General features: G+C 41.3%; 1 protein-coding gene across 1 annotated transcript in view; it reads right to left on the bottom strand.

Annotated features, from left to right (window-relative positions):
• Positions 1 to 25,145, bottom strand: part of Ziz (dedicator of cytokinesis protein Ziz) — a 526,511-nt gene that overhangs the window by 172,839 nt on the left and 328,527 nt on the right. The window contains exon 27 of the mRNA XM_071669140.1: positions 15,726 to 15,846. Coding sequence (XP_071525241.1) covers positions 15,726 to 15,846 — 121 coding nt within the window. The remainder of the gene's footprint in view (positions 1 to 15,725; positions 15,847 to 25,145) is intronic.

Here is a 25,145-nt window from a genome sequence, read left to right as displayed (position 1 = left end):
TGACAGATAGAGACTGAGTGTGAACGAATGTGGCCTTTGTTGTCTTTTCCTAGCGCTATCTCTTGCACATGCGGGGGGAGGGGGTTGTCATTTTATGTGTGGCAAGGTGGTGACGGGAATGAATAAAAGCAGCAAATATGAATTATGGACATGTGCATATGTGTATGTGTCTGTGTATGTATATATATGTATATGCTGAAATGTATAGGTATGTATATATGCATGTGTGGACGTGTATGTGGGTGGGTTGGGCCATTCTTTCGTCTGTTTCCCTGTGCTACCTCGCTAACGTGGGAGGGGGTTGTTATTTCATTGTGGCGAGGGGAATGAATAAAGGCAGACAGTATGAATTATGTACATGTGTATACATGTATATGTCTGTGTGTGTATATATATGTATACATTGAGATGTATAGGTATGTATGTTTGCATGTGCGGACGTGTATGTATATACATGCGTATGTGGGTGGGTTGGGCCATTCTTTTGTCTGTTTCCTTGTGCTACCTTGCTAACGCAGGAGACAGCGACAAAGCAAAATCTTTTCTTTTCTTTCATACTATTCGCCATTTCCCGCATTAGCGAGGTAGCGTCGAGAACAGAGGACTGGGCCCCCGAGGGAACATCCCCACCTGGCCCCCTTCTCTATTACCTCTTTTGGAAAGAATACTTCCCACGTATTCCCTGCGTGTCGTAGAAGGCGACTAAAAGGGGAGGGAGCGGGGGGCTGGAAATCCTCCCCTCTCAATTTTTTTTAATTTTCCAAAAGAAGGAACAGAGAAGGGGGCCAGGTGAGGATATTCCCTCAGTGGCCCAGTTCTCTGTTCTTAACGCTACCTCGCTAACGCGGGAAATGGCGAATAGTTTGAAAAAAAAAAAAAAAAATATATATATATATTTGTGTATGTCAGATGATGTGTCCTCCTTTGTCTGTTTCCTGGCCCTACCTCGTTCACGTGGGAAATGGTAATCATGTATGAAAAAATGTATAAATTCATTTCATGCTCCCAGAGTCCTTTCTATCTTCGGAGGCTCCTGCAGCACTCAGGAGGCTGGTCATATCCCCCAATCGTGACCACAGGTTATAAAAAGCTGTGACGATGTGTTTACCTCTATGTGCAGTGAGTGCAGGGCAAGTAAGGAGTAACTGTCTAATATCTTCCTTATAATAGCTGCACCGAGCACATAAGGGTTCTGTAGTGTTTGTTGTGTTGTAGTGATGAGTGATGTCCACAGCATAAATGGGAGAGTGTAACCTGTGTTTGTCCAAGAAGTGTGGTTTATGTTGGGTGTATGTCTGGTGGGTTGTCATTTAAAAGTGAGTTGGGAGATTAGTTACTCAGTTCTTGCCAGGTTAATTATATGTGTTTGTGTTATGTGTTACATTTGCTGGAAATGAAGGGTTCTATGAGTGAAGGTCACTGAAGTGTGCAACAGGAGTTAGCTTTTTATTTCTACTTGGGGGCTGGTGGTCAGTTAGAGAAAGGTTTGGATGGAAGGGGTCTAGTCATGTTATCTAGAATTTGGTGCCTAGCCTGCTGAGTTGGGTCCATATTGAAAAGATCTTTTCATAGAGTAGGTGTTGAGTGTTCATGGTTGCTAAGCAGCCAGTGATTGTTTTGAGTGTGCTATTTTGTGTGGTTTGCAGCTCTGTTATATTTCATTTTGTGAGGGTGAAAGACCAGGCAGGTGAGGTACAGTTCAAAGTGAAATGGATGAATTGTTTGTATAAGATGTTGAGAGATTCTTTTATTATCCAAATGTGGTGCCAGTGAAATGCTTTGATGGTATTTAGTTTGTGTGATACTTTTAGGTTTATGTTACTGGTGTGGGGAGTGAATGTCATGTGTGTGTTGTATGTGATGCCTAAAATGGTTGGAGTTATGTAAATTGTCCATTCAAGTTGGCTACAGGATGTGAGCTAGATTCATGTCTGTCTGGGGTTAAAAGAGTGACTGAAGACCTCTGTGGAGATGCAGACATTATGTTCTGTGTGAGCCATTGTTCCTATTGTGTACTGTAATGCTGCATGTTTGTTGGGGCTACTGTAACGTAAGGATGCTGAGGTTTGATCGTGAGGTTGTCTGCATACGAACAAACCTTTGTATTAAGGCTTGCCAGACGTTATGGAATACTGTGTAGGAAAAGACTGAAGAAAGTTGGAGAAAAAAAATGCTCCTTGGGATCTCCAATGTGGTTTTCTAGTGCTATAATGGTAATGCCACTATGGGTGAATCTGGTTGTGGAGGGTAATGTCTCATACAATTTGTGTCAGAGGACAGTGTCAACTGATTTGTAGATGTCTATTGCCACTACTACTGTGTGGAAGGACTGTTATTGACTGAATCCACCCAGGATATGTTGTGTGAGTTCAGAGTGTAGTCTAGTGGTAATATCTGGGTCTGAAGCCATGCTGTGTGGATAAGAAGGGGAAGTTCTGTTTCTCACTCATATCTGCCGCCAGTCCTGTAGCATCAGCAAACAACAACAGACTCATTTTCCAGGTCCCCTCAACCTCCATAGACTGTATACTCACCCTCGACCCAAGACAAAAGCTTTAACCTACCTCATATCTATACAGTAAAATCTCTGTTGTTCGTAATTTAATTCAATGAAATGTTAAAACCCACATAATTTTTCAATTTCGTTGAGCAACCTTCTAATATCTGAAAAAATACCTAAAAATATTTCTAATTGTCTACCACAGCAATTAGTCTACTCATCACCCAGTATTTTACAGCCCTGGTGATTGTTTACCATCCCCCATGTGCTTTCTGATGCAGTATTGTGTGCTGGCATTATGCAAAACCAGAGCATTTTCTCCATAAGTGGATTTCTGACCCTTGTGCTACTTTCGCAGACAGTAGAGTGGACCTGAGCCCTTAAAATTTTCTCTGCATTCTTCTTGTGGTTTGGAGATTCACCAAGCAAGCCTAAGCATTGATACTCCCTTATAAGCATCAGCGCATCATAAGATTTCTATCTTTGTTTCTAAGATTAGAGGTTCTCTTCAGTTTAACTGCTTGCTCTGGGGGTCGATTGTGCTGAAAGTTTGGATCCTAAATAAAGAAATACAAACACAGCATGTTACAGAAAAATGCCTTCCCAAATATAACCAAATTACACAAGTAGCTTAGATCCACACTCAATGGTGATAACTGTAAGACTGACTTGCTGGGTGAAACTTGGCATGCTCCATCCAGGACTCAATGCCTACTCCACCTGCCATCCTTCACTAAAGTTTTGGTGCACTCTCTACCACACACACCTGCATAGTTGCAAATTTTGACTGCATAAAATGAGGAAGCAGAAATAGAATTAGGTTCCTTGCACAATAGCAAAACTACATATAGTGATCCCGCATAAAGAGAAGAATGGATGTAATGTTACATATTTACATGTATCTACATATGTATTACACTAGACTTGCTTCTAAAAAGTAAAATCTCCAAAGAAAGCACCTACAATGAATCAAGACATCAAGGCAACACTTAATAGCCATACAAAACAACAAAATATTGGCAAGGGATTGAAATAAAGTCCAGGAACATTAGATCTCATATGACTAGCAAGGTTATTAGGTACAGTAGGGTTGAGGGTCAAGTCAATTGGGAGGTGAGTTTGAATGGAGAAAAACTGGAGGCAGTGAAGTGTTTTAGATATCTGGGAGTGGATCTGGCAGCGGATGGAACCATGGAAGCGGAAGTGGATCATAGGGTGGGGGAGGGGGCGAAAATTCTGGGAGCCTTGAAGAATGTGTGGAAGTCGAGAACATTATCTCGGAAAGCAAAAATGGGTATGTTTGAAGGAATAGTGGTTCCAACAATGTTGTATGGTTGCGAGGCGTGGGCTATGGATAGAGTTGTGCGCAGGAGGATGGATGTGCTGGAAATGAGATGTCTGAGGACAATGTGTGGTGTGAGGTGGTTTGATCGAGTAAGTAACGTAAGGGTAAGAGAGATGTGTGGAAATAAAAAGAGCGTGGTTGAGAGAGCAGAAGAGGGTGTTTTGAAATGGTTTGGGCACATGGAAAGAATGAGTGAGGAAAGATTGACCAAGAGGATATATGTGTCGGAGGTGGAGGGAACGAGGAGAAGAGGGAGACCAAATTGGAGGTGGAAAGATGGAGTGAAAAAGATTTTGTGTGATCGGGGCCTGAACATGCAGGAGGGTGAAAGGAGGGCAAGGAATAGAGTGAATTGGAGCGATGTGGTATACCGGGGTTGACGTGCTGTCAGTGGATTGAATCAAGGCATGTGAAGCGTCTGGGGTAAACCATGGAAAGCTGTGTAGGTATGTATATTTGCGTGTGTGGACGTATGTATATACATGTGTATGGGGGTGGGTTGGGCCATTTCTTTCGTCTGTTTCCTTGCGCTACCTCGCAAATGCGGGAGACAGCGGCAAAAAAAAAAAAAAAATGACTTCCTGGAGCCTGCCACACAAGTCTTCATATTATGACTCCCATAGTTTAGAGGTTACTTACTCTGGTTTTGTGCCTCACACAGAAACAAATCTTACCTTGTGCTTTCTTCCCAAGCAAGCAGCAAAATACAGAAAGAAGCAACAGAACATCATAATTTTGCATGACTTGTTTTGTGCATTTTGTTGTGATGATGAAGGGAAAATCTTTTGATGATTAATTTTCTAACTCAAAAATACCCAGGACTCTCTTTGTGGGGCTCCTGCAACTTCAAAGCAGTGCTAAAATCAATAACAGGGAAAGGGTGGACTTCTTCAGAGTTGGAAGTTCTTTGACAAAACAGGACACATTCTTATCAAGTGATGATGATACAGTCTCACTGAAGATGACTTTACACTTGTGGTGTACCTATATGCAGTTGGAGTCCAGTATCACCTGTTTTTGTTTTTTTATAAATGAAGAAAACTCCATCTTGAGCAGGTGGTCTGTCTTGTTTTAATGACTTCACATTTCTTCACCAGGCTGATATCAGATAACACATTCCAACAATGCCATCTTAAGTTGTCTCCATAATCATGGAAGCATCTATTGGATTAAAAATGAGGAAAAGTTCAACTTTGCTTATCAGCAATTCTTTCTTGTTTTAATGTTATATCAGAGAACGCCAGAATTTCATGGATGAATCTCATTTGGACAATGCAAAGGACTTAAAACTTCAGCTTCTTTCTTATAACTTGATTGATAAGACTAAAAAATATAAGATGAATATGCAAAATATTCCCCCCATGAAATAAAACAACTTTATCAATTCAATACCTGGGACAAAACACAAACTGAAGTAATTATTAAGCTGAAGTTAAGAAGTTTGTGCAACTTGCATGAAACAGTTAAGAAACATATACAGCTTGTGAGAACGGCATAAGCTGTGGGACTTGAAAAGACTGCAAAGCCTGTATTCATAAACAATGGTGTCACAAATTTCACTAAAGATGTAAAATCTGCAAATCACCTTTTTCTTGACTTTAGAAATCTGCAATACAGCACCAAACTTAAAAATCAATGTGATCTTACCAGAATCTATATCATTATTCCTACTTGATATTAGTGACAATGAGCTACAAGACACCTTGTACAAGTGGCAACAGAGCAGTATAAGCTTATCACTGTGGACATGTTGACTCTGTTAAGAGACAGGTCTATCTCAAGAACTGTGGTTACTTACTAAAAGTCAGGCATGCTTTCATTTGGGAGGGTGGGGAAGACTGGCTAACCAAGGCAATTATAATTTTGTGGTTCCTGATTAGTACTGAAAACGCTATCAAATAAGAGCTACAATGCTATTTTTGGATTAATCAATTAGTTAAACTGCCCTATTGGTAAAAAAAACCTAAGCTATCAATGGGGGAATACGGTGAGATACCAAATTAACCAGTTCTGTCTTTGTATTCAAATTCCTTTTTAGCCGACTATCAACTAAAAAGTGACTTTTTCCACTTCCCAAGCTCTTTTTTGCAAATGAAAACACAAAAAAGGACCTTCCAAAATATTTTTGGGCCCCTCCTTTGAGGGTCCTTTTACTCTGCAATTGCTAATTTTCGCACTAAAACCCCCCCCAGTTTTGCCAGTGAACAATTGGTAACCTTATGGAGAAAACATTTTAAAACTCTCCCTGGGCCCCTTTCGCCCAATTTCTTTCCCCCTATTCACTGAAAACCAATTTTTCCTTTTCCCTCTCTTCCTAAAAATTTAAACCCCCCTGATGCCCTTTTAACTTTCCCCCCGAATCCAAAAAAGGCTTTTCGGACTCGGGTTTTTCCTGATCAACATAGTCAAATCCTAACCGGCATTATGATTCTTTTAAAAAAATACCTTTCCAAGGGGGTCATTCTGCCTTATCACACTCTTCATCATTCAAACTTTCTCCCATATCCATAAACACCTAGAAAATAACAGTATTCTCTCTGATCACCAGTATGGCTTCCACATGGCCAGATACACTGGCAATATTCTTTCCTATCTTACTAATGTCTGGTCATCATCCCCGAAAGATTTTGGGGAGTCATGTGTAGTTGCCCTTGACAAATCTAAGGCTTTTGAAAGAGTGTGGCATCAGGGTCTCATCTCTAAGCTTAACTTAACTCCTTCACTTTGCTCCTTCATTTCTAGCTTCCTCTTCAGCTAATCTATCTCTCTGTGGTTGTTGATGGATCAGCCTCCCCACATTTTTTCATCAATAGTGGCATCCCTCAAGGTTCTGTCCTGTCCCCTACACTTTCTCTTCTTTTCTTCAATGATTTCCTCTACTCCATAAATAATCCAATGCACTCATATGCTGACGACTCAACACTGCATTATCCACATCCTTTAATTCTGCTCCCCCTTCTCTCACTCAATCTGCATCTCATTTTGACACAGCTTCCTCAATAAACTCAAACTTGGACAGGATATCTTAGTGGGGCACACAAAATCTAGTTAAGTTTGATGCCTTCAGGACCCAGTTTCTATCCATCCCTCTATCGAAAACTCAAAATTTTCGTTCCTCCTTTGATGGTTCTGTGATTCCACCTCTTCACTCAATGAAAATACTTGGTATTACTGTAACATCCACTCTTTCTTGGAAACTCCACATGGCAGGAATAGCTAAGTCTGTCTCTGAGAAACTGGGTGCCCTGTTAAGATGTCGAAACTTCTTTTCTGAACATAAGCTCCATTTATATAGGGGACTGGTCCGTCCTTGTATGGAGTATTGCTCTCACATTTAGGTTGGTTCTAGTTCTGAGTTGAGTTGAAAGCAGTTCACTTTAAAAACTCTCCCAGGCTAACTTCCAATCTTGAACCCCTTACCATATGCCACAATGTTACTTCACTTTAACCTTTTCTATAGGTATTACCTCGGTTTTTCTGCCTAAAAGCTGGCTGCTTGTGTGTCCACACCACTAGCAAGACCATGCAATACTCGGCAAGCTGCTGCATCAGATGATTATTGTGTGGCCATCAGCAACTCAAGAGTGGGCCATTTTGATACCTGCTTCTTTCCCTACATGTCAAAGCTTTGGAACTCTCTACCTTCTCATGTCTTTCCCAAAAGCTATGACCTACCACATTTCAAAAGACAGGTTTTTCACTTTCTCAAAAATTCATAATTTTTTTTTTTTTTTGCTTTGTCGCTGTCTCCCGCATTTGCGAGGTAGCGCAAGGAAACAGACGAAAGAAATGGCCCAACCCACCCCCATACACATGCATATACATACGTCCACACACGCAAATATACATACCTACACAGCTTTCCATGGTTTACCCCAGACGCTACACATGCCCTGATTCAATCCTCTGACAGCACGTCAACCCCGGTATACCACATCGCTCCAATTCACTCTATTCCTTGCCCTCCTTTCACCCTCCTGCATGTTCAGGCCCCGATCACACAAAATCTTTTTCACTCCATCTTTCCACCTCCAATTTGGTCTCCCTCTTCTCCTCGTTCCCTCCACCTCCGACACATATATCCTCTTGGTCAATCTTTCCTCACTCATTCTCTCCATGTGCCCAAACCATTTCAAAACAACCTCTTCTGCTCTCTCAACCATGCTCTTTTTATTTCCACACATCTCTCTTACCCTTACGTTACTTACTCGATGAAACCACCTCACACCACACATTGTCCTCAAACATCTCATTTCCAGCACATCTATCCTCCTGCGCACAACTCTATCCATAGCCCACGCCTCGCAACCATATAACACTGTTGGAACCACTATTCCTTCAAACATACCCATTTTTGCTTTCCGAGATAATGTTCTCGACTTCCACATTCTTCAAGGCTCCCAGGATTTTCGCCCCCTCCCCCACCCTATGATCCACTTCCGCTTCCATGGTTCCATCCGCTGCCAGATCCACTCCCAGATATCTAAAACACTTCACTTCCTCCAGTTTTTCTCCATTCAAACTTACCTCCCAATTGACTTGACCCTCAACCCTACTGTACCTAATTACCTTGCTCTTATTCACATTTACTCTTAACTTTCTTCTTTCACACACTTTACCAAACTCAGTCACCAGCTTCTGCAGTTTTTCACATGAATCAGCCACCAGCGCTGTATCATCAGCGAACAACAACTGACTCACTTCCCAAGCTCTCTCATCCACAACAGACTTCATACTTGCCCCTCTTTCCAAAACTCTTGCATTCACCTCCCTAACAACCCCATCCATAAACAAATTAAACAACCATGGAGACATCACACACCCCTGCCGCAAACCTACATTCACTGAGAACCAATCACTTTCCTCTCTTCCTACACGTACACGTGCCTTAATCCTCGATAAAAACTTTTCACCGCTTCTAACAACATGCCTCCCACACCATATATTCTTAATACCTTCCACAGAGCATCTCTATCAACTCTATCATGTGCTTTCTCCAGATCCATAAATGCTACATACAAATCCATTTGCTTTTCTAAGTATTTCTCACATACATTCTTCAAAGCAAACACCTGATCCACACATCTCTCTTACCCTTACGTTACTTACTCGATGAAACCACCTCACACCACACATTGTCCTCAAACATCTCATTTCCAGCACATCTATCCTCCTGCGCACAACTCTATCCATAGCCCACAGCCTCGCAACCATATAACACTGTTGGAACCACTATTCCTTCAAACATACCCATTTTTGCTTTCCGAGATAATGTTCTCGACTTCCACATTCTTCAAGGCTCCAGGATTTTCGCCCCCTCCCCCACCCTATGATCCACTTCCGCTTCCATGGTTCCATCCGCTGCCAGATCACTCCCAGATATCTAAAACACTTCACTTCCTCCATTTTTCTCCATTCAAACTTACCTCCAATTGACTTGACCCTCAACCCTACTGTACCTAATTACCTTGCTCTTATTACATTTACTCTTAACTTTCTTCTTTCACACACTTTACCAAACTCAGTCACCAGCTTCTGCAGTTTTTCACATGAATCAGCCACCAGCGCTGTATCATCAGCGAAACTACAACTGACTCACTTCCCAAGCTCTCTCATCCACAACAGACTTCATACTTGCCCCTCTTTCCAAAACTCTTGCATTCACCTCCCTAACAACCCCATCCATAAACAAATTTAAACAACCATGGAGACATCACACTCCCCTGCCGCAAACCTACATTCACTGAGAACCAATCACTTTCCTCTCTTCCTACACGTACACGTGCCTTAATCCTCGATAAAAACTTTTCACCGCTTCTAACAACATGCCTCCCACACCATATATTCTTAATACCTTCCACAGAGCATCTCTATCAACTCTATCATGTGCTTTCTCCAGATCCATAAATGCTACATACAAATCCATTTGCTTTTCTAAGTATTTCTCACATACATTCTTCAAAGCAAACACCTGATCCACACATCTCTCTTACCCTTACGTTACTTACTCGATGAAACCACCTCACACCACACATTGTCCTCAAACATCTCATTTCCAGCACATCTATCCTCCTGCGCACAACTCTATCCATAGCCCACGCCTCGCAACCATATAACACTGTTGGAACCACTATTCCTTCAAACATACCCATTTTTGCTTTCCGAGATAATGTTCTCGACTTCCACATTCTTCAAGGCTCCCAGGATTTTCGCCCCCTCCCCCACCCTATGATCCACTTCCGCTTCCATGGTTCCATCCGCTGCCAGATCCACTCCCAGATATCTAAAACACTTCACTTCCTCCAGTTTTTCTCCATTCAAACTTACCTCCCAATTGACTTGACCCTCAACCCTACTGTACCTAATTACCTTGCTCTTATTCACATTTACTCTTAACTTTCTTCTTTCACACACTTTACCAAACTCAGTCACCAGCTTCTGCAGTTTTTCACATGAATCAGCCACCAGCGCTGTATCATCAGCGAACAACAACTGACTCACTTCCCAAGCTCTCTCATCCACAACAGACTTCATACTTGCCCCTCTTTCCAAAACTCTTGCATTCACCTCCCTAACAACCCCATCCATAAACAAATTAAACAACCATGGAGACATCACACACCCCTGCCGCAAACCTACATTCACTGAGAACCAATCACTTTCCTCTCTTCCTACACGTACACGTGCCTTAATCCTCGATAAAAACTTTTCACTGCTTCTAACAACATGCCTCCCACACCATATATTCTTAATACCTTCCACAGAGCATCTCTATCAACTCTATCATGTGCTTTCTCCAGATCCATAAATGCTACATACAAATCCATTTGCTTTTCTAAGTATTTCTCACATACATTCTTCAAAGCAAACACCTGATCCACACATCCTCTACCACTTCTGAAACCACACTGCTCTTCCCCAATCTGATGCTCTGTACATGCCTTCACCCTCTCAATCAATACCCTCCCATATAATTTACCAGGAATACTCAACAAACTTATACCTCTGTAATTCATAAATACTTACCCTTATCTTTTCTTTCTGTTTCATAATTCTCTCTATATTTCAATTAGGGCTTGGCCTTGATGTAGATTTCTGTCTGTGACTGGAGCCTTCAATATAAAGAAAAATGGAGACCTTTGGATATAAATGTGCTGAGACTGGCAGCTGTGGGAAAGTCTGATCACTATCTTGTGTGGGCAAGGGTGAAGATTTGTAGAGGTTTCCATGAAAGGGGAAAGAATGTCATTGAGAAGGGAGCGGTGAGACTAAGTGAGCTTAGAACAGAGATATGTGAAGAAATACCAGTAGAGATTGAGTGTAGAATGGCAAAAGGGGGGACTAAATGAAGCAATGGGACTGGGTAAGGAACTGGAGGTATTTAGGGAGGCAGTGCTGACATGTGCAAGTGATGTATGTGGCATGCAAAAGCTGGGAAATGGGTAGATAAGTAGGATAGTGAGAAGTGGAATGAAGTAAAGTTGCCAGTGAAAGAGAAAAGAGAGGTGTTTGGGCAGTAGTTACAGGAAAGGAGTGCAAATGATTGGGAGATGTACAAGAGAAAGCAGCAGGAGGTGAAGAGGAGGGTGCAGGGATTGAAAAGGAAGGCAAATGAGAGTTGGGGAGAGTGAGCATAGGTAAACTTTAGGAAGGATAAGAAGATTTTTTGAAAGGAGATAAATAGTGTGCAAAAGATAAGAGAACAAATGGCAACATCAGTGAAGGGGGTAAAAGGGGAAGTGGTAACGGGTAGTGAGGAAATGAGGAGGAGACAGAGTGAGTACTTTGAGGGAGTGCTAAATGGTTGATGATAGAGTGGCATATGTAGGGTGTTTTGGTCAAGGTGGTATGCATGTTGAGAGAGTCATGGATAGTGGTTTGGGGGAGAGAGAAGAGGTGATGAAAGCCTTAAGATAAAATGTTGCAAGGTGGCTGGAGTTGATGGTATTGCTGCAGAAGTTATTAAGAAAGGGGAAGACTGTGTTGTTGACTGGTTGGTAAGGATTTTCAATGTAGGCATGGATCATTTGAGGTGCATGAGGAGTGGCAGAATGCATGTATAGTGCTACTGTATGAAGGGAAAGGGGAAAACTAAGTCTTCAAATAATGAAAGTATAAGTTTGTTGAGTATACCTGTTGAGCTGTATGGGAGGGTACTGACTGAGAGGGTGCAGGCATGTACAAAGCATCAGACTGGGTTGGAGCAGAGTGGTTTCAGAAGTGGCAGAGAATGTGTGGACCAAGGTGTGCTTTAAAAAATGTGCGAGAAATTCTTAGAAAAATGGATGGATTGGTATGCGGCATTGATGGATCTGGAGAGGATATATGATAGGGTTGATAAAGATGCTTTGTGAAAAGTCTGAAGACTATTCGGTGTGGGAGGAAAGCTGCTAGAAGTGGTGAGAAGTTTTCATCAAGGGTGTAAGGCTTGTGTATGAGTAGGAAGAGGGGAGGTTGGTCTCTGGCAGAGGTGTGTGATGTCACCATAGCTGCTCAATTTGTTTATGGATAGGGTGGTGAGGAAAATAAATGTGCAAGTCTTGGAGAAAGGAGCAAGTATGTAATCTGTGGAGGATGACAGGGCCAGGAAACTGAGTTAGCTGTTGTGTGCTGATAATACAGCACTAGTGGCAGATTCAGGTAAGAAACGGCAGAAGTTGGTGACTGAATTTAGAAGAGTGTGTGAAAGGAAAAAGTTGAGAGTAGATGTGAATGAAAGCTAGGTTATTAGGTTTAGCAGAGGTGGAGTGCGAGTTTAACTGGAGAAAAATTAGAGGAAGTGAACAATTTTAGATATCAGAGAGTGGACATAGTTGCGAATGGAATTGTGGAAGTGGAAGTGAGTCATAGGGTGGGGAAGAGGGCAAAAGTTTTAGGAGTGATGAAGAATGTGTGGAAAGAACATTATCTGGAAGGGCAAAATTGGGTATGTCTGCAGGAACAGTAGTCCTAACACTATTATAAGGATATAGATGTGAGGCATGGGCTATTGATAAGGCTGTGCAGAGGAGGGTGGCTATGTTGGAAATTAAATGTTTGAGGACAATATGTGGTGTAAGAAATAAAAAGGTAGCCTTCTACTGTCTCCATTACTGCTGTTGTTTATACAGTATATTTCTGGCATTCTTCTCATGAGTATACCCAATATATAACATATTTGTCTAAACGACTTTTGGAGGTATCTACAGCTTAGCATTCATTACATCTGACTGTAACTTATTCCAGTGCTCAACACACCTATAGAAAAAGAGACTTTTTCCCATGTCTGTACTACATCTTTTAGCTTTGAGAGAGCAGACAAAGGTGTGCTGAAATGCTTTGGACACATAAGAGAATGAGCAAGGAAAGGTTGACAATGAGGATATACGTGTCAGAAGTGGAGGGAACAAGGAGAGCGGGGAGACCAAATTGGAGGTGGAAAGATGGAGTGAAAAAGATTTTGAGCAATCAGGGCCTAAACATACAAGAGGGTGAAAGGCGTGCATGGGATAGAGTAAACAGGAACATTGTAGTATACTGGGGTCGACATGTTGTCAATGGGCTGAACTATGGCATGTGAAGCATCCAAAGTAAACTATGGAAAGGTCTATGTGACTTGATTGTGGATTAGGAGCTGTGGTTTCAGTGCATTACACATGAGAGCTGAGAATGGATGAGAGAGAATGTGGCATTTCTTTTCCTGTACCTGAAGTTACCTCATTAATGCGAAAAACAGTGATCAAGTATGAAAAAACCTATAACACACATACAGTACATCATTATCTAAATAAACTAGGAAATTATCAAAAAAAAAAAATGGATGCAATATTAACCAACTGGATGGAAGATGCGAGAATAAAAGGAAGCACTAGGTGTGCTGACAGCACAGGATCCAGTACAATTGTGGGCTGCTGTGGTTGGGACTAAGCAAAAGGGTGACATCATCCCTGTGGCATCCTCTGTTTGGCCAAGAACAAGCTCAAAACAAGTAAGTTTCTGCTACCATAGCTGTGGGATAAGGAAGGCCAGTGGGAGTTGGAAGGTCTAAAGCTCCTAACCCTAACTGTCCTAAAAATATTTAATAGAATGTCTCTCATCTCATAATCATGGGACATACTACCATGGAGGGAAATTCTAGTTTATGCATGGCAGCAAATATAGAGGGATTAAAGATATGTGTCAGGACTAGAAGCCTTTCACCTTTTTATGAACTGAGCTAAACCTATAAGAATCCTCAAACTTATTGAAAAGGGCACCAAACTAAAATCTGTAAGAGCCCAATCAAAAAGATGGAAATACTAATATTTTACCAGGTGATATGAAAAAAAATGCAAAGACAGAAAACTGACACTTAAGCTCTATCAATGATAATCAGGTACAGTACACAACCGATTGGTATATTTTATTTATTTATTATACTTTGTCGTTGTCTCCCACGTTAGCGAGGTAGTGCAAGGAAACAGACGAAATAATGGCCAAACCCACCCACATACACATGTATATACATACACGTACACACACGCACATATACATACCTATACATCTCAACATATACATATATATACACACACAGACATATACATATATACACATGTACATAATTCATACTGTCTGCCCTTCTTTTATTCCCATCACCAACCCGCCACACATGAAATGACAACCCCCTCCCCCCGTATGTGTGCGGGGTAGCGCTAGGAAAAGACAACAAAGGCTACAATCATTCACACTCAGTCTCAAGCTGTCATGTATAATGCACCGAAACCACGGCCCCCTTTCCACATCCAGGCCCCACAAAACTTTCCATGGTTTACCCTAAATGCTTCACATGCCCTGGTTAAATCCACTGACAGCACGTCGACCCCAGTATACCACATCATTCCAATTCACTCTATTCCTTGCACACCTTTCACCCTCCTGCATGTTCAAGTATAGTCCTATCTATTTATGTCATACATTTTGAACTTTCTCTCCCACAATTACTAGAACCAATGGTTTCTTTACTGACTAAAACCATCTTTAAATAATAGCTATCATATGCACCACTTAATTAATCAAAATGCAGAAACAATTACTTGGCTTATTCACTTAAAAAAAAAAAGTGGGAGGATGCTATGTGCTACTCCACCTGGGCTCCTGCCCTACTCCATAGCGTAAACAAAACCTTTTGTTGCATTCATATGATAAGAGCCAACTATCAAATTTCAACATATCAGGAGATCATTAGAAGTTATTTCATTCATAATCATAGAGAATGACTCATTCTCTTGGCAGAATTAAGGAAAATGAAACTTGAGAATGAAACACAATGGTCGCAAAGTACATAGTGGATCTAAATGGACAATGAAAATAAAAATTTAAGTTCTTAAGTTTTGAGCCAGGGTTTAAGTGTCCATGAAACACTTGATTTATAAGGCTGTGGTTGTCTTAATGGCTACAACATTTTTTACAATATTTCAAATATTTCTCATATTTGTCAAGCTTGAGATGAAGCTTTTTTCAACAAGATCAGGACTGAAATAGTTTAAAAATGAATGAAACCGTTTTAGAAAGACTCAAAATAGATATTTGTAGAATGAGTATGGTTGCATATAATAACAGTATTAACAAACAAGTACTATATGTAATTAGATCAACAAATTAGTCCTGCCACAATGTAAAATCTCATCATAAGTACTTGTTGGTAGGTACTCCATTCCTTATTGCTTTTTCTCTCCCATTCTTTTTCTCTTTCCTCCATCCCTTCTCTTACAAAACTCTTACTCCACTAGTCCCTACTCAAAGCTTTCTACTTACTCCTCATCTTACAGTACAATAACTGGTTTCCTGAAATGTGTTTCCTAACTTTCCTTTTAGAGGTTTTACTCAATTCACAATTAAAGTACAATTAACATAACACACTACCTGTATTATTCATTGCCTTGTCACTGGCAGCATAACTATTTATAAGAGCCATTGATTCCTGGAATCGAGAATTATTCAAGCCAATAATTTCCCCAAGAAGTTGCGACACAGAGATGATCACCTGGAAAGAATAAAATCATTTAGAGAAATCACTAAATTCCCTAACCTGATGGCTGAGAGTTTTTTCTATAATTTTCTTATATACAAGCATTACAAATAATTTATGCAAGGCCTTTCCATTATGCAACAATGCTTCACATGGAGCACTTTTACCTGCATTTTTTTTTTTTTTTTTTCTTTTTGCTGTCTCCCGCGTTTGCGAGGTAGCGCAAGGAAACAGACGAAAGAAATGGCCCAACCCACCCCCATACACATGTATATACATACGTCCACACACGCAAATATACATACCTACACAGCTTTCCATGGTTTACCCCAGACGCTTCACATGCCTTGATTCAATCCACTGACAGCACGTCAACCCCGGTATACCACATCGCTCCAATTCACTATATTCCTTGCCCTCCTTTCACCCTCCTGCATGTTCAGGCCCCGATCACACAAAATCTTTTTCACTCCATCTTTCCACCTCCAATTTGGTCTCCCTCTTCTCCTTGTTCCCTCCACCTCCTACACATATATCCTCTTGGTCAATCTTTCCTCACTCATTCTCTCCATGTGACCAAACCATTTCAAAACACCCTCTTCTGCTCTCTCAACCACGCTCTTTTTATTTCCACACATCTCTCTTACCCTTACGTTACTTACTCGATCAAACCACCTCACACCACACATTGTCCTCAAACATCTCATTTCCAGCACATCCATCCTCCTGCGCACAACTCTATCCATAGTCTACGCCTCGCAACCATACAACATTGTTGGAACCACTATTCCTTCAAACATACCCATTTTTGCTTTCCGAGATAATGCTCTCGACTTCCACACATTCTTCAAGGCTCCCAGAATTTTCGCCCCCTCCCCCACCCTATGATCCACTTCCGCTTCCATGGTTCCATCCGCTGCCAGATCCACTCCCAGATATCTAAAACACTTCACTTCCTCCAGTTTTTCTCCATTCAAACTCACCTCCCAATTGACTTGACCCTCAACCCTACTTTACCTAATAACCTTGCTCTTATTCACATTTACTCTTAACTTTCTTCTTTCACACACTTTACCAAACTCAGTCACCAGCTTCTGCAGTTTCTCACATGAATCAGCCACCAGCGCTGTATCATCAGCGAACAACAACTGACTCACTTCCCAAGCTCTCTCATCCCAACAGACTTCATACTTGCCCCTCTTTCCAAAACTCTTGCATTCACCTCCCTAACACCCCCTTCCATAAACAAATTAAACAACCATGGAGACATCACACACCCCTGCCGCAAACCTATTTTCACTGAGAACCAATCACTTTCCTCTCTTCCTACATGTACACATGCCTTACATCCTCGATAAAAACTTTTCACTGCTTCTAACAACTTTCCTCCCACACCATATATTCTTAATACCTTCCACAGAGCATCTCTATCAACTCTATCATATGCCTTCTCCAGATCCATAAATGCTACATACAAATCCATTTGCTTTTCTAAGTATTTCTCACATACATTCTTCAAAGCAAACACCTGATCCACACATCCTCTACCACTTCTGAAACCACACTGCTCTTCCCCAATCTCATGCTCTGTACATGCCTTCACCCTCTCAATCAATACCCTCCCATATAATTTGCCAGGAATACTCAACAAACTTATACCTCTGTAATTTGAGCACTCACTCTTATCCCCTTTCCCTTTGTACAATGGCACTATGCACGCATTCCGCCAATCCTCAGGCACCTCACCATGAGTCATACATACATTAAATAACCTTACCAACCAGTCAACAATACAGTCACCTCCTTTTTTAATAAATTCCACTGCAATACCATCCAAACCTGCTGCCTTGCCGGCTTTCATCTTCCGCAAAGCTTTCACTACCTCTTCTCTGTTTACAAAATCATTTTCCCTAACCCTCGCACTTTGCACACCACCTCGACCAAAACACCCTATATCTGCCACTCTATCATCAAACACATTCAACAAACCTTCAAAATACTCACTCCATCTCCTTCTCACATCACCACTACTTGTTATCACCTCCCCATTTGCGCCCTTCACTGAAGTTCCCATTTGCTCCCTTGTCTTACGCACTTTATTTACCTCCTTCCAGAACATCTTTTTATTCTCCCTAAAATTTAATGATACTCTCTCACCCCAACTCTCATTTGCCCTTTTTTTTCACCTCTTGCATCTTTCTCTTGACCTCCTGTCTCTTTCTTTTATACGTCTCCCACTCAATTTCATTTTTTCCCTGCAAAAATCGTCCAAATGCCTCTCTCTTCTCTTTCACTAATACTCTTACTTCTTCATCCCACCACTCACTACCCTTTCTAATCAACCCACCTCCCACTCTTCTCATGCCACCAGCATCTTTTGCGCAATCCATCACTGATTCCCTAAATACATCCCATTCCTCCCCCACTCCCCTTACTTCCATTGTTCTCACCTTTTTCCATTCTGTACTCAGTCTCTCCTGGTACTTCCTGACACAAGTCTCCTTCCCAAGCTCACTTACTCTCACCACCCTCTTCACCCCAACATTCACTCTTCTTTTCTGGAAACCCATACAAATCTTCACCTTAGCCTCCACAAGATAATGATCAGACATCCCTCCAGTTGCACCTCTCAGCACATTAACATCCAAAAGTCTCTCTTTTGCGCGCCTGTCAATTAACACGTAATCCAATAACCTGCAAATAAGCAACAGTATTTTTCTATCTACAATTCTTCAAAACTGCTCATCTCAAGCCATTATTTTATCATAACTGCAAGCTAAAGATTGGTTTGACTCTCCTACTCACCAAACAGGAAGATATGGTAATACATGTCAATAGTAATCTAAAAGGAAAGCAGATAACAGAGCAAGTCATACTAAATGAGAATTAATTATAATGAGTATCTCAGGCACAAACACATTAAACCTAGCACTATAAAGACCTAAAAAAAAAAAGAAAATTAATTGACTTTAAATCTTAAGAAGAGTTGAAGAAACACTGAAGAGATCAGAAAGACCAGATCTCATAATCATACAGGTTTGGGACTTTAAATTCCATCTTACTGCACGGTGCAAAAGGGAAGTAGGTCATGAGTGAATATAAAGTTTTAAAAGAGAGGAATAATAGATCAGCAAAAAAAAAAAAAAAAAAGCACAGCTCAAAAGACTCATTAATCTATGTGAATCATTTAGCCCTGTGAAAATAAACCACAGACTGACAAGAGGGAATAATAGGATGGATTTTTTTTACAAAAAACATAGCGCTGTTTTCTGATATAGAAGTAAATGATACGAGCCTAGATAACAATATCACAGCAAACACAATACCATATAAAGAGGAAATGAATGTGTGTGTATGTGACAGAGTAACAAAAGACAACATTAGGTTTGATGACAAATTTTCCTTAACAAATTCACTGAAGAGAGATCATTGAAAAGATTTTAAACACAAATTGGAAGGGGATCTTCATAGGCAATAACCTAGTCACAAATATAAGAATATGCAAGAAACTAAACCAAATAATCAAAGAGCTAATCCCAAAGAGAAAGAAAAAAGAGTGCAAAATGGAAGATATCAAGGGACAGAAAACAGTGGATGAATAAAAGTGCAATCAAGATGAAAAGGCTAGCAATGAATGGGGCACAAACAGGACACCTTGATGAGAAAATAAAGAACACAAATGAAAAAACAATGATATCCCAAAAAAGACAAAAAAAATGAAATGATGAGAAAATAAAGAACACTAATGTAAAAATAATGAAATCCAAAAAAAGACAGAAATGAGTGAATCAGAGTTATAAAGAACATGGAAGGAAACCTATAATTTACTATTCATACCCACGAAGAAAGTAAAAACAGAGAAATCAAAAATTAGTACCCTCAGGGTGAAAGAGGTGTATGAAAATGACCCAAGGATATAAGGAGGATGTTCAATGAACAATATAAATTGGTAATCAGCTCAAAATGCAAGAATAAATCAAATGATGAAATGTTAATCATCCACCTCTTTATATCTCAGATGCCTGTTTCCTACTGGAATGGCCTCTTGGTAGTGACCAATGCAATAAAGAGCATCCATAACAAATGAACTCCATGGCCACTTCTTTGCCTTTAGAGCTTCATTCTTAATAGGCCACTAACAAAGGGTAAATCTAGCACAGTGTTTGCAGAGGCTCCTACCGGCTACTACCTAATGCATTTACCTAATGTTCCATCATACTTCTAATATTCTATTGCTGTGATATCATTTATATGCACAGTATTTTGCTTTGCTGAGCTTTTTCTACATTAGTTGAGACAACATGGACAAATCAAGGCCATCTCATTAACAATCATCTGTTTCCTGGTGCTAACTTGCTAATGCGGGAAACAGCGATCAAATATAATGAATAAATGATAAAATAAATATTATATCATTATTATACCTGATCGCCGTTTCCCACGTGATACCAACATATACATAAATATTTATTTGCTTTGTCGCTGTCTCCCGCACCTGCGAGGTAGCGCAAGGAAACAGACGAAAGAAATGGCCCAAACCACCCCCACACACAGGCACACACACACACGTCCACACACGCGAACATACACACCCACACATCCCAACATACACACATATATACACACACAGACACACACACATACACACATGCACACAATTCACACTGTCTGCCCCTACTCACCCCCATCGCCACCCTGCCACACACGGAATAACATCCCCCCCCCCCCCCATGTGTGCGAGGCAGCGCCAGGAAAAGACAACAGAGGCCCCATTCGCTCACACTCAGTCTCTAGCTGTCATGTAATAATGCACCGAAACCACAGCTCCCTTTCCACATCGAGGCCCCACACAACTTTCCATGGTTTACCCCAGACGCTTCACATGCCCTGGTTCAATCCATTGACAGCACGTCGACCCCGGTATACCACATCGTTCCAATTCACTCTATTCCTTGCACGCCTTTCACCCTCCTGCATGTTCAGGCCCCGATCACTCAAAATCTTTTTCACTCTATCTTTCCACCTCCAACTTGGTCTCCCACTTCTCGTTCCCTCCACCTCTGACACATATATCCTCTTGGTTAATCTTTCCTCACTCATTCTCTCCATGTGACCAAGTCATTTCAAAACACCTTCTTCTGCTCTCTCAACCACACATTTTCTATTACCATACATCTCTCTTACCCTATTATTACTTACTCGATCAAACCAGCTCACACCACATATTGTCCTCAAACATCTCATTTCCAGCATATCCACCCTCCTCCACACAACTCTATCCATAGCCCACGCCTCACAACCATACAACAATGTTGGAACCACTTTTCCTTCAAACATACCCATTTTTGCTTTCCAAGATAATGTTATCGACACATTCTTCAAGGCTCCCAGAATTTTCGCCCCCTCCCCCACCCTATGATTCACTTCCACTTCCATGGTTCCATCCGCTGCCAAATCCACTCCCAGGTATCTATAACACTTCTCTTCCTCCAGTTTTTCTCCATTCAAACTTACCTCCCAATTGACTTGACCCTCAACCCTACTGTACCTAATAACCTTGCTCTTATTCACATTTACTCTCAACTTTCTTCTTTCACACACTTTACCATACTCAGTTACCAGCTTCTGCAGTTTCTCACATGAATCAGCCGCCAGTGCTGTATCATCAGCGAACAACAACTGACTCACTTCCCAAGCTCTCTCATCCACAACAGACTGCACACTTGCCCCTCTTTCCAAAACCCCTGCATTCACCTCCCTAACAACCCCATCCATAAACAAATTAAACAACCATGGAGACATCACTCACCCCTGCCGCAAACCTACATTCACTGAGAACCAATCACTTTCCTCTCTTCCTCCAGGTACACATGCCTTACATCCTTGATAAAAACTTTTCACCACTTCTAACAACTTGCCTCCCACACCATATATTCTTAATACCTGCCACAGAGCATCTCTATCATATGCCTTCTCCAGATCCATAAATGCTACATACAAATCCATTTGCTTTTCTAAGTATTTCTCACATACATTCTTCAAAGCAAACAACTGATCCACACATCCTCTACCACTTCTGAAACCACACTGCTCTTCCCCAATCTGATGCTCTGTACATGTTTTCACCCTCTCAGTCAATACCCTTCCATATAATTTCCTAGGAATACTCAACAAACTTATACGTCTGTAATTTGAGCACTCACTTTTATCCCCTTTGCCTTTGTACAATGGCACTATGCAAGCATTCTGCCAATCCTCAGGCACCTCACCATGAGTCATACATACATTAAATAACCTTACCAACCAGTCAACAATACAGTCACCCCCTTCTTTTTTAAGGGCCTCACAGACCTTTCCATGATTTACCCCAGATGCTTCACATGCCCTGGTTCAATCCACTGACATCACAGCGATCCTGGTATACCTCATCATTCCAATTTACTCTAGTTCTTGCATGCCTTTCATCCTCCTGTATGTTCAGGCCCCAATCGCTCAAAATCTTTTTCACTCCATCTTTCCACCTGCAAATTGGTCTCCTGCTTCTCCTTGTTCCCTCCACCTCTGACACATATATTCCTTTTGTCAATCTTTCTCACTCATTCTCTCCATGCGTCCAAGCCATTTCAACACACCCTCTTCTGCTCTCTCAAACACACTCATTTTATTACCACACATCTCTCTTGCCCTTTCATTAATTACTCGATCTAATCATCTCACACCACAGACTATCCTCAAATATTTCATTTCCAACACATCTACCCTTCTCCATACAACCCTATGTATAGCCCATGCCTCACAACCATATATCATTAGTGGAACTACTATTCTTTCAAACATACCTATTTCTGCTCTCCAAGATTTCATTCTTTTTTTCCACACATTCTTCATCCCTCCCAGAATCTTCACCCCCTTCCCCACCCTATGACTCACTTTCCACTTCCATGATTCCATTTGCTGCCACATCCATTCCCAGATTCCTAAAACACTTCACTTCTTCCAATTTTTCACCATTCAAACACATCCCAACTAACTTGTCCCTCAACCCTGCTGAACCTAGTAACCTTCCTCTTATTCACATTTGCTCTCAATTTTCTCCTTTCCCACACTTTTTCAAACATATCTGTCATTTTCGGTGTTAGCAAGGTAGTGTCAAAAGAGTATATATTCTATTGAATCCAAATTCAAGTATCCTAGATCTTTCATCAATAAATTTCATAAGTTGACAAAGAAATCATTTTATAGAGTTAAAACCAAACCTCCCCTTGATACCATGAATCTTTTCATTCTTCCTTTTAGTGATAATTCAACATTAATTCCCAGGTTGCATAAATCCTTTAATGTAAATGTAGCCTTCATCAATAACAATACTATAAAGAATGTATTCATATATCTATAAGTTGAAATGAATGTAGGTTTGCGGCAGGGGTGTGTGATGTCTCCATGGTTGTTTAATTTGTTTATGGATGGGGTTGTTAGGGAGGTAAATGCAAGAGTCTTGGAAAGAGGGGCAAGTATGAAGTCTGTTGGGGATGAGAGAGCTTGGGAAGTGAGTCAGTTGTTGTTCGCTGATGATACAGCGCTGGTGGCGGATTCATGTGAGAAACTGCAGAAGCTGGTGACGGAGTTTGGTAAAGTGTGTGGAAGAAGAAAGTTAAGAGTAAATGTGAATAAGAGCAAGGTTATTAGGTACAGTAGGGTTGAGGGTCAAGTCAATTGGGAGGTGAGTTTGAATGGTGAAAAACTGGAGGAAGTGAAGTGTTTTAGATATCTGGGAGTGGATCTGTCAGCGGATGGAACCATGGAAGCGGAAGTGGATCATAGGGTGGGGGAGGGGGCGAAAATTTTGGGAGCCTTGAAAAATGTGTGGAAGTCGAGAACATTATCTCGGAAAGCAAAAATGGGTATGTTTGAAGGAATAGTAGTTCCAACAATGTTGTATGGTTGCGAGGCGTGGGCTATGGATAGAGTTGTGCGCAGGAGGATGGATGTGCTGGAAATGAGATGTTTGAGGATAATGTGTGGTGTGAGGTGGTTTGATCGAGTAAGTAACGTAAGGGTAAGAGAGATGTGTGGAAATAAAAAGAGCGTGGTTGAGAGAGCAGAAGAGGGTGTTTTAAAATGGTTTGGGCACATGGAGAGAATGAGTGAGGAAAGATTGACCAAGAGGATATATGTGTTGGAGGTGGAGGGAACGAGGAGAAGAGGGAGACCAAATTGGAGGTGGAAAGATGGAGTGAAAAAGATTTTGTGTGATCGGGGCCTGAACATGCAGGAGGGTGAAAGGAGGGCAAGGAATAGAGTGAATTGGAGCGATGTGGTATACAGGGGTTGACGTGCTGTCAGTGGATTGAATCAAGGCATGTGAAGCGTCCGGGGTAAACCATGGAAAGCTGTGTAGGTATGTATATTTGTGTGTGTGGACGTGTGTATGTACATGTGTATGGGGGGGGTTGGGCCATTTCTTTCGTCTGTTTCCTTGCGCTACCTCGCAAACGCGGGAGACAGCGACAAAGTATAAAAAAAAAAAAAAAAAAAAAATAAGTTGAAATGTCTATGTACATGCATGTGTATGTGTGTATGTATATATATGTATATACAAGTGGATGGGTCATTCTTCGTCTGTTTCCTGGTGCTACCTTGCTAACATGGGGAACAGCGATCAAAAATACTTGCCACATATTCCCCGCGTGTTGTAGAAGGCGACTAAAGGGGGCAGAAGCAGGTGGCTGGAAACCCCCCCTCTCCCTCCTTGTATCTAAATTTCTAAAAGGGGAAACAGAAAAGGAGCCAAGTGGGGAGTGCTCATGCTCCTTGAAGGCACAGATAGGGGTGTCTGAATGTGTGTGAATGTAACCAAGATGAGAACAATGGAGAGATAGGCAGTATGTTTGAGGAAAGGAACCTGGATGTTTTGGTGGCTCTGAGTGAAACACAGCTCAAGGGCAAAGGGGAAGAGTGGTTTAGGAATGTCTTGGGAGTAAAGTCAGGGGATGGTGAGAAGACAAGAGCAAAGGAAGGAGTAGCACTACTCCTGAAGCAGGAGTTGTGGGAGTATGTGACAGAGTGTAAGAAAGTAAATTCTAGATTGATGTGGGTGAAACTGAAAGTGGATTGAGAGAGATGGATGATTACTGGCGCCTATGCACCTGGTCATGAGAAAAAAGATTAAGAGAGGCAAGTGTTTTGAGAGCAGCTTAGTGAGTGTGTCAGCAGCTTTGATGCAAAGACCTGGTTATAGTGACGGGTGATTTGAATGGAGAGGTAAATTGAGGATATAACTGGGTTGTATGGGGTGTTCAGTGTTGTAAATGGAA

Source organism: Panulirus ornatus, chromosome 13 (assembly GCF_036320965.1).
Source record: "Panulirus ornatus isolate Po-2019 chromosome 13, ASM3632096v1, whole genome shotgun sequence".
Taxonomy (NCBI): domain Eukaryota; kingdom Metazoa; phylum Arthropoda; class Malacostraca; order Decapoda; family Palinuridae; genus Panulirus; species Panulirus ornatus.
This window is presented reverse-complemented; position numbering and strand designations above follow the sequence as displayed.